This window comes from Hydra vulgaris, chromosome 10, assembly GCF_038396675.1.
Source record: "Hydra vulgaris chromosome 10, alternate assembly HydraT2T_AEP".
Lineage (NCBI taxonomy): Eukaryota > Metazoa > Cnidaria > Hydrozoa > Anthoathecata > Hydridae > Hydra > Hydra vulgaris.
The window spans coordinates 51471504-51482913 of record NC_088929.1 but is presented as its reverse complement, the minus strand read 5'-3'; the positions used below and the strand labels follow the sequence as shown (position 1 = coordinate 51482913).

At 27.6% G+C, this 11410-nt stretch overlaps 1 protein-coding gene across 1 annotated transcript; it reads left to right on the top strand.

The window, feature by feature from the left end:
* Nucleotides 1–432: 432 nt before the first annotated feature.
* On the top strand, nt 433–10273 carry LOC100213864 (serine/arginine repetitive matrix protein 1). Its single transcript, XM_065808277.1, has 6 exons — nt 433–948; nt 2040–2089; nt 2674–2746; nt 8723–9448; nt 9608–9807; nt 9942–10273. The coding sequence occupies exons 1-6, from the start codon at nt 903–905 to the stop codon at nt 10188–10190; spliced, it is 1344 nt and encodes a 447-aa protein (XP_065664349.1). The 5' UTR covers nt 433–902; the 3' UTR covers nt 10191–10273.
* Nucleotides 10274–11410: the final 1137 nt, after the last annotated feature.

Genomic DNA, 11410 nt, shown 5'->3' with positions numbered 1-11410 from the left:
AAATATTTCAGCTGAAATTACTTAGCAAAATGTAAAAAGTATAAAAAGTTGTTAGATTACTCTTATATAAAAAATTAGGCATTAACTATAATTATAGTGAGTCGCCTTACCCTTTAAGCCACTTACCCCGCCTCGGGGTAAATTGGCTAAATTTTTTTTTTTTCAAGGCCCAGGCTGATGCCTTAATAATACTTTTTTATAATGAATGCAACTTGAATATATTACCCAAATTCATATGCTTCACAAACAAAACGTGCTATGTGGGCTACAGAGCTCAAAAAGTAAAAACTGAAGCAACAACCCCTAGTCTTCAGACAATTTTTTTTTGTAAATCGACGGAATTCTATAAAACCGCGCACTCACTTAGGATATTTTCTAATAAATTTTTAAGCTTCGGGAAACGGTTAAGTCCCAGGTTGCTGCGCGCGCATCAGTTGAGGTAGAGCTATACTGTCGCTTTGTATTTATCTGACCTTATTCTGTAGCATACTTTATTTAGAATGTGTAATCTGTTGTGGCCTTGACCCCATTTCATGTTATATACAGATATTCTCTCTAAAGCTGCACTTAAAATAAAATTGATAAATTTTAAATTGCGACAATAGATAGATATGTATTGACTATTCAGAAAGTATTTTAATGTTTTATTTATTTCAAATTACTGTTTTATTATATTGCAGATTTGTTCGTATATTTCATCCATTTTTACTTAAAATCAATTATAATTTATTGAGTGTATGTTTAAAGAATCATGCAATTTAACGTAAATTATGTTTTAAAATAAAATTTATTTAGACTTATTACTCCTAGCTTTACATAACATTACAAAGAAAGATTATTCAGATTTTTACATGATTTATATAACAAAAATTGTGTAAGAATTCATTACTGCTTAATGTAAAATGCCAAATAAAGAAGACGAGCCTATAAAGAAGCGCCATTTTAAAGGTAACAAATAAAAGTGTTTTTAAAAATAGTTGCTAGTATTTTGCTCTATAAATTATACATTTAATTAAATTCTTTGTACAATTATTTGTTATGTGTAGTTAAAATGTCTAGTTAATTAATATTCGCTATCCATATGTTGTTTAAAATTTTTATTGGTGGATTCTTGTATTCCAAATGATAAGGCTTAAGCCTTGTGGTCTATGATTTGCCATCCATCTATGTTCAACTATATTATTAATACAAAAAGAACTTATTAGTGCAGTTTCTTATTAATACTAATAATAAGAAACTGTAATAATAAGTCCTTCAGCAATTTATTTTTTACCTTTACTACCTATTAAAATATTTTGTAAGAAAGTGGGGTATAAATATCCAATTAAATCCTTGACACTTATACAACTGTTGGTAATTCTGCAGTTAAGTGGTGTAAAATAATTTTATTTTTTTGCTTGTTGTTGATTTGCACTCTTGTCAGTGGAGGCTTTTTAAACATTAGTAATATTAATTCAAACAATAAAAGAAAAAAGATTGCTGCCCCATGCCAAACCCTCAGTCAATGTAGCAGCACTTTCTTGTAGCAGCAGGCTATAAGATAGTCGATGTAGCAGCACTCCCTTGTAGCAGCAGACTATAAGATAGTTGATATATGTACTGAAGCCAATAAGTATTCCTTATATTAAAAAGTCACCACTTGATCAATTCTCTCAACAAGCAAAAAAATAAAACTATTTTACACCGCTTAACTGCAGATTTACCCAATTGTTATATATATTTTCTTTGTGTTTTGAAACATGGTCATTGTTTATAAATACACTTTATTTATTTTTTTGCTGTTTTTAAGAATGCTAACAAACAGTTTTTATTAGTTTATTTAAAAATATAATTATCATGGTTTTCATTGATCACAATTCAATTAGTTAAGTAATAAGTCTCATGTATTCATTTATTTTAGGTGGCATTGGCAATCGAGTTTTCGACCTTCACTTATATTTTTGGCTTCAGTTTGAAACTAAAATATTTTGCATTATATTACTAAGCTACCAAATTTTTATACTTTTAAGTTTTTAAGAAGTAAAAATAATTTGTTTTAGAAGCTGCTATAGAGAAAGATTCCTCTTCAGAAAGTGATTCCTCTGAAAGCGTAAGTTGCTGTTTGTGTATTAGTTTACTATCTGTTTAACATATTTTGTAAAATCCAATAGTAAATTCAAAATAGTATACGTTATTTCCTATGTACTACTTTTTATTAATTTTCCAAAATATTCACATTTGAAAAAGCAAGCTATATTAAATTCTAAACAAAAAAATGTTTTCAATTGTTGAGAGTTATCTTTCATCTTATGTTTCATATTTTTTTTAACATCATATTTTATTTAAATGCTGAAGTTAAACAATAAAAAAAGTTGTTTTTATAGCCAATTTTAATAAAGAGTAGTAATCCTATGTCCAAACTTCCCTTAAGAATATTTTTTCTGTGGTAATCACATTTTCTTGGTATAATTTAAATGCCAGAGACACGAAGTTTGCTGCACTTGATGTTGATATATATGGTCACTATATGTGAAGTACAAGTTAGGTATGTATTCCAGGTTTGTATGACATACAAACAAAAGCAAGAAGAAAAATGCTGCACCTTTATTTACTTGCATTAAATATCATTTATACATTTTATTGTTACACTGATTTAAAAGATTTTAGGTAACTTTTTTTAAACACATTGTTTAGCCATGTCCTTCTCCACCTCTTCTGCTTTCCCAAGTCATACCAAAAAATGGAATTGTAGATGAAAACATACCAAGTAAGTCATGATAATATTTATTTAAAGTATAATGTTATAAGATAGACTTAAGACTTTAATAGAAATCATCAATTTTTTTGATGACTGTGAATAATAAAATTAAAAAATTTTCTTTGAATTTCATATTCCATAAGTTTTGCACCATACAATTATGATGAAAATTATATTAATAACAATATTATTACCTTGATAATGACCATATGGATCCAAAACAGCAAAAGTTAAAATAGCTAAATCCATTAAAATTGGTTTTGAAAAATTGGGTATAGGTTATGAGCTTAAGAAGCTCAGGGTATGTTTTAGGTACACTAGATTGGTACATTGGAGCATGTTTTAGGTACATTAGATTTTTGCTATTAATCTTTTGCTATTTTGGTTTAGAATTAATAATGACATAACTACATTTCATTATGACATTATTACCATCTATTTTTTTTATTTTTTATAAGTTCACTCCCAACAATGCTGCAATCGACCAATAAGTTGGGAGATACTATAGAAACCATTGAAGAAGATTAACTGTAAAGAGATTATCTATCTAAAAAGATAAGGAACGTAAACTGAAAACAACAGAAAATCAGAATGAAAGCAGGGAAATCTTAAACTTGGATGTCAAAACTAGACAAAGAAAATCAATTTAACTATTAAAAAAAAAACTAAAAGTCTCTGTTGAATAATTGCAAAAATTTATTAGGTAGGTAAAAAAGAAATTTTTTACACAATAGTATTTGCAAGATACTAAATGAGGAGAAAATATAAGATGGTGCAACAAATTTAAAAAATGTTTCTGTAGCTGTTTATTAAAGAAATAATATCTGTAGATGAAGCAGTGTAGAAAACAGATAAACTTGAAATTCAATGGTGACATTTGGAAAGCAAGCCAAAAAAAGTTGGAAACTTAAGACTTAATGGTGACCTATTTGGAAGTATAAAATAAGTTTTAAATTATATTTTGATCTTTTTACAAAAAGATTAATATCAGTAAATATAATACTATATACTAGTAAATGTAAAATAATAAATGGCATTTGATAAAGTTAACTTGTTGCAATGTTTCTATATAACATGCTGACAAATTAACATAGTTAATTGATAATGATAATTATATATATATACACACATACACATATTGCTGAATTTTCACATTGACAGAGGTCAAAGAAAAAAGAAAGAGAAAAAAAGAGACCTAACCTTGCAACCATTATGGCTGCTAACTGCATGCAATATATTGTACTATGCCAAAGGAGATCATGTGTCATCATTAGAAAAATCAGTCCAAAAAAATTAGCAATAAAATAAGAGGATTGAATCAATTGTCAGAAATTTAGTTATGAATGCTGATCTTGTTAAATAAACTCAGTTCCTTGGTAATAATAGTTAATAGACTAATAAAACAAGAGTTAAAAAGTTTAAAACTGTATCCAGAATTTTCAATTTAGAAATGACAGATGTTATTTCCCAGCAATCAAAAAAGCGCTTATTAAATAGTTAGAAGAGTATTGAAAAGGTTTCTAGCAAACACTTTTGAAGGTGAGTGACCATACCCTAATTGATTTCTCAGTGATAAAAATGTGTTTTTAGGTTACTTTGTTGAAAGCAGTCATAAATGTCACTGGAAATGTCACTATGTTGTAGAATGAGGCTTGAACCTATATCATTGGAACTGAATTCAAGGGGTTGTGCAACAGCCCTGTATATGGTACAGAATATGTTTTTTCATCACCAGCAAACAAATCCTTCTATATTTAAAAATTCAAAAATTAATCAAAATTTTGAAAATTGTTTTTTTTAATTTTATGAGTTATATTAAGAAGTATTTGTTAATTAAAAAATAATTTCTATTAAGCTATGTCATTGTTATAAGGAACTTTTTGTAAAGAAATGTTTAGAGAGAAATTTTTATTTAAGTAATGGTCAGACTGAATGCTTAATAATGTGAGGTTTAGAGAAATTTTAATATAAGTTATGGTCAGATTGATTTAAGTAATGGTCAGACTTATTTCATTCATGGCCAGACTGATTTCTTGATAACAAATTAAAAAGAGGAAAAAATATTCTGGAATGTGATGAAAAGTGATATGTAATTGAGAGATTGTATTAAAAAAATTTTGAGTTATTGTGCTAGCAGAATAAAAGAAACAAAGGTCAAATTGTACTGTAGCAATAAAAAATATAATGAAATAGTTTTAATTCAAAACACATCAATATTCAGAAAATACAAATATTGTTTCATTGCAAATGGCATTTTGATTATTTCTGGATCTTCAAAGAGTAATGAAGTTTAACTTAAGTATTGAGTATGGCATTTTTTAATAGCGGCCAACCATCTTTTTTTGCATCCAGGTTTTAAAAAGGTAATTCACAAGTATATGTTTCTAAAGTATTTAGGTTATATGATCAAGAAGATGATTTATGATAATTATACTTGTTGTATTTATATTTTATTTTGGTTAGTTTTGCTGATAATTTTTGTTTTATTCTTATTTCAAAAATAGGTGTGAAAGTCAAGAAATAATTAATTTGTGATGTTTTTTAATTATTATATAATTTTACAATATTTTCTTTTAAATATCTTTATATGTTATTAAATATTTATATGTTATTAAATATTTATATGTTATTAAATATTTTTATACTATTTCATTTATTATTTTGAAAATTTTAAGCAAAAAGACATGTTAATAATTTTCGACAAAAATGAAATTAAAAATTTGAAGATTCAATCATCCCTATAGCAACATTTTTTTTTTAATTACATGTTGTTATTAGTTATTTGTTGTTAAAAGTTAATAACTTGTTATAACTTGCATAGTAGTAATAAATGCGACATGCATAAAAATTTTGATATTACTAAATAAAAGATAATTCTTACTTTATTTTTTACTAACAACACATAAAAACAAAATTTCTCATACCAAAATAAACTCTTACTTCTTGAAGATAATTTTTAAAGCTTCAAATTATGTTATAGAGGTAATTATAAAGGTTTTGAATTTATGTTGGTCTTTAACTTGATAAAAATTAAAATATTTTTACTATTAAAGATATTAATCCATTAACTGAAAAATATTATTGCAAGTAATTGTTCATTAAAGTGAGCTAGAGAATAGTGTAACAAATAGAAAATAGCGTAACAATAGAGAATAGTGTAATAAACTGCAATAAAAAGAACTTATACTTAGTTTTAACTGATTAATCAAGTTTAAACTTTGTATAGTTTATAAAGTTTAAACTAGTTTGAATAGTTTATAAAGGAGGAAAGCTTATGCCATTGTAATTGAGGCCATTTTTTTCTTGTAGAAGCTATATGAAGAAGTTTAAAACTCTGTGAACCACAAAGTTTATAAATAAACCTAAACTCCTTCCACCATCACTCGATTTTATGTATTGGTATATAATATATATATATTGCAAGTGCAAGTTCTTATTGATTTAGTATTGAAGAATAATTTAAAATTTTGTCTTCATTGTTTTGGTATATTAATTTAAAAGTTATTTTAAAACTTTTTTTACTACTTTTAAAACTCATTTTACACAAACGTTTACTTTATGTAATATATATATATTTTATATATATATATATATATATATATATATATATATATATATATATATATATATATATATATATATATATATATATATATATATATAGTGCTATGATAACTTTTCAAGATTACCTCTTTCTACATTACCTCTATCTTCCACTATCTCATTACCTGAAGTATTTCTAATAAGTTAAAAGTTGATGTTATGAGAATGTGAATCTGTTGAAAACAAATTATTCAAAAAGTGCAAAATAACTAGGTTTGTCAACAAGTAACTGGAGACTTATTTTTTCTGGCCTGTATTGGCCACTGTGGTGTCTTAAATTATCATTTTAACAATCTTACATGTATTGCTTTCATTTGGTATGGTTCGCAGCAGGATAAAAATACTTACAGCTTATTTACTTTAGAAAGCCAAAATGCCAAGACTAATAGTTCTTGCCAAATTCTTCAGATAGACCACCTGATATTCTTTGTTAATTTATTTCTGCTTTGTGTTAATCAGAATATAAATTTTATGGTCATTTTTTCTCGAATTTAAAAATAATTTTGTTCCTTAGCTAGAGTTTTAGTTCAAAATAAAAAAGATCTTATAAATGAAAAGGTCCTCTACAATTTGGAAAGTCCCTATATCATATAGTCCCATATATCATTAGGAATAAACTATGTAAAGGTTAGTTATCACACTTATATAATTTAACTGTTTAATTATTGACTCTCAGTCGCAATTTGAGCAGAATTCTTTACTAATAATTTTTTTAACCATATTTTAACCTTTTTTTACATCTTTGGTCGCTCAGTTCTAAATTACTAATTGTTAAAGTGTTTGCACATCTTTTCTTTGTTTTTACATCTTTGGTCGCTCAGTTCTAAATTACTAATTGTTAAAGTGTTTGCACATCTTTTCTTTGTTTTTACATCTTTGGTTGCTCAGTTCTAAATTACTAATTGTTAAAGTGTTTGCACATCTTTTCTTTGTTTTTAAAAAAGCTTTAGATGCTTTTTGTTGACAATATTTTTGACACTTGCTGCAGATTTTGTTTTTTAATATTTTTCTTCAAAAGGAAAGTAAAGGAACATTTTTATTTGAATCTAAAAATGTAATACAATACATTCAATGAGAGTTTGATATTAAAAGTTTTATGTGGAAATGTAGGTATCGTGTACAAACGATTTAGGTGGGAGGTTTTAACATAGCGAAAGGGAAAAAATAAATTTTATGAAATTATTGTCGACAGAAAAAACCTATTTGCCCTAAATTTATTATCTGGCAGATTTCAAGACTGATGCAGTTTATATCATGATAAGTATTTCGATTGATAATAATAATATACTAATTTTTTGTATTTACTTTTTAAGATTATAATATTTTATTATATTTAATTTCTAGTAATTGTATTTAATGTTTAGTTTTTGTTCAATATGGCATAATTGTGATATGGAAATAATTCAGATAAGCAACAATTTTATCACCATGATAACATCATCATCACCATGATAACATCATCATCACCATGATAACATCATCATCACCATGATAACACGACTTTTTATTTTTTGTTAGAGGTTTTTAGAAATATTTTAGAGTTTTGAAAAAAGTCAGCAATACTTTTAAAGCTTTTTTTTTTTTTTTTGCATTCTTTAATTAAATACATTTTTTTTGATTTTTTTTTTTCGAATCCATATTGTAACATAAATTTTAATATTTATTTCACTATGTGGATCCGAAAATAAAAACTTATGAATTGTAGGTGTATTGTAAAAAAAAAAATTTTAATAACATTTTCGTCCATGAAATATAATTTGCAAATTATTTATGTGTATAATATATGATTCACTGATATGTTTTGAAATTATATCATGCTATTAGAAGTTTTTTAGGGTGGTTTAAAAAACAGAAATTAAAAAAAAAATCCCTTATCCCATGTATAAAATTTTTTTTATCACAACGCTTTTTCAAATTAGCTTTTATTAGGAATTTTCAAATATTTTATAAAAATAGCTACACTAGTACAGAATCATTCTGCTCATCACTACCGTACATAAGTACCTCTGATAAGAATTTAAGTTGGAATCTCTCTTTCTCTCTCTTTATATATATTTTTTTTTTTTTTTTTTTTTTTTAGATTATTCACCTCCCCAAGGCCCGAGGGGGGCCACTACAGTCGAGGAGGCTACTCATTTTTTTGTGTTTTTATTTTTTAGTTGTTATTCGTGGTGCAACCCTCTCTCAACTCTTTAACTCCGAAACACGAACCTTGCCGAGCAAGGCCGCTGCGCGGAAAAACTAAGAAACAAAGCGAGCGCTCTTACCACTACACCACTACCGCATATAATATTATTACCGCATATATATATATATTTATATATATATATATATATATATATATATATATATATATCTTGTTTTTTTGTTGTTTTTTTGTAGCTTCTGATTTTAAAAAGAAATTTAATCGCGATACTAATCTTGAACAAGACGATAAAAAGAAAGCTGGAACTGTTTGGGATCGTAGAGACAAAAACAGAAGTCTAAGTCCCGAACGTAACAAACGAAGAAATTCAAGTCCGAGTCCAAGACGTAAAAACTTGAGTCCGAATCCAAGACGAAAAAACTTGAGTCCGAGTCCAAGACGTAAAAACTTGAGTCCGAGTCCGAGACTTAAAAACTCAAGTTCGAGCCCCAGACGTAAAAACTTAAGTCCGAGTCCGAGGCGTAAAAACTCGAGTCCAAGTCCGAGGCGTAAAAATTCTAGCCCGAGTCCAAGGCGTAAAAATTTAAGCCCGAGTCCAAGGCGTAAAAATTTAAGCCCGAGTCCAAGGCGTAGAAACTCAAGTCTTAGCCCGAGGTGCAAAAGATCTAGAACACCGCCAAGAAAAAGGCATTCCAGAAGTCGAAGTTTTGAGCGTAAAAAAAAATCACGGAGCAGGAGTCCAGACAGAAAGCGAAAAAGATCACGAAGCGTTGAACGAAAAAAAAGATCGCGTAGTCGAAGTAAAGATAGTAGGCGTTCTCGTAGTCCTGAAAGAAGGCGAGGTTCTCCGAGAAGAAGAAGAAGTTATAGTCGAAGTGTTAGTCCTCCAAGAAGATATTGTAGCAAATGGGCTAAACCTTCAACTGGTTTAACAAGGGCTGTTTTACCAGCTAATCCGTCTAGTAAGAATTTTTTTGCTTTCAAAATCTTAATTACTTTACAACATTTATTTTTAAATACACTGGTTTCAAATGAATTATGTAACCTGTTTAGCATTCATATGTAACCATAGTAACCTGTTTAGTATATGTATTTTATTATGATACTTATATATACTTTAGATAAAAAGTCAAAAGAGGTTTCTACAGAGGAAGTTGAACAGCGTTTAGCAGAACACTTAATAGCCGTTAAAGAAAAAAATGCTGAAGAAGCTAAACGAATCAATCTACCAGGATATCTCAACCCTGCCATGATCAATGTACAACAGTTTAAACAAGTACAAGACAAACGAAAACTGCTTTGGAGTAAGGCTAAAGATAAGGTGAGCCATATTATATTAGCAGTTATGCAATAACTTGCATAATAGTAATAAATACGACATGCATAAAAGTTTTGATATTACTAAATAAAAGATAATTCTTACTTTATTTTTTACTAAAAAATGTTTAAATTTAGAAAGAAGGGGCTAGTCAGTGGGTTGGAGCATTTGAGGATCAGGGTAATGACGAGAAATTCAAGAGGTTAATGGGTATTCAAGGAATACAAGTTGACGCCGCCAAATCGTCTAAAATTCAGGAGAGTAAAAAAGTATTAGACAATCTTGAAAAAGAATATGAAAAGTCTCGTGCTTTTCAATTATCGCGTGGAGCAGGCGGTATTACGGGAATAGGTCTAGGTTTTGGTTCTCTAGCGCATTCCCCGTAAAAATAATTGTTTTTCCAAAATTTGTATCTCTTGTTTTAAGTGTTAACTTTTTATTTTTCTGTAAATATAACTTATCTAAATTTTTTGTTTCGTATCTTTAAATATCAATTAATACATATTTTATTAATTGTGTACTCTTAAATGGTATCAAACCAATTTCATGAGCAGAAAATACAAACTCTATATTTGAAAATGCTTTGTTTAGTGTCGAAATGTAGAAAGGGATTTTTTGCGCATTATTAAAATTCTTGTTCAATCAAAAAAGTTTTAGTTGTTTTACTCTTTTAACTGGAGCACTACTAGTCTCGAATTTTTTTTCCCGGTATAAGACTTTTCCCGTCAAGTTTTAACGTCATAAGTTATTTTCGGTATAATAAACTCTATAATGTATATAAGGCATAATGCTCTTCCTCATTCCGCAAGCATAAAAAATTTTCCTTTTATTAGTAAGACTACCTGCCCAAACCATCAGTGGATGTATCTCTATTCATCTTTTCACATCTCAATTTACCTAACATTTATAACTCCGGTTTGACGGGCATGAAGTATGCTTAAAGTCCAAGTAGATCCTTGACAGGATAGCCCAGTCAAAAAATCAGGTACTTATTTTAAAGAAAAACGTGTGCTGCATCACGGCGAAAACAAGAAAGCGTCTTGATGAGATAAACAATACCTAGAAATAAAACAAAATTCTTTTTCTACGCGGGCTTATGAATTTTAATCATTGCGTACTTTATAACTGGTCGCGGATGACATCATATATTTAGGTCAGTTTTTTTAAACAGAAAAAACTGAATTAAACCTGAAAATTAATTTTTAAAGAAGTAATAAAACTAAACAACAAAATCTAATTCAAATATATCTAAAAAATATCTATTAACTATATGCAGTATTTTTGTTATTTAACACTTACACTTTGTTATTTAGCACTAAAACTTTCAAAAAGTTTTTTTTTTTTTTCGGATCTTGGTGAATAAAAATTATAATAATTTTTTAAAAACATATTTGAAAGTATAACACCATGGTTTCTGTTCATATTTAATTGATATAACTCCGATGCAAGCATTAGATTTTACAAAGAAGATATGCATGTATTATCTCTAAATAAAAAAATGAGTCATCTGAACCTTTATCATTTTGGACAATATACCCAGCTATGTAAATTAGAGTCATTTTTACATCTATAGATAATACACCTACTAATTCTGGTTTGTTATCAA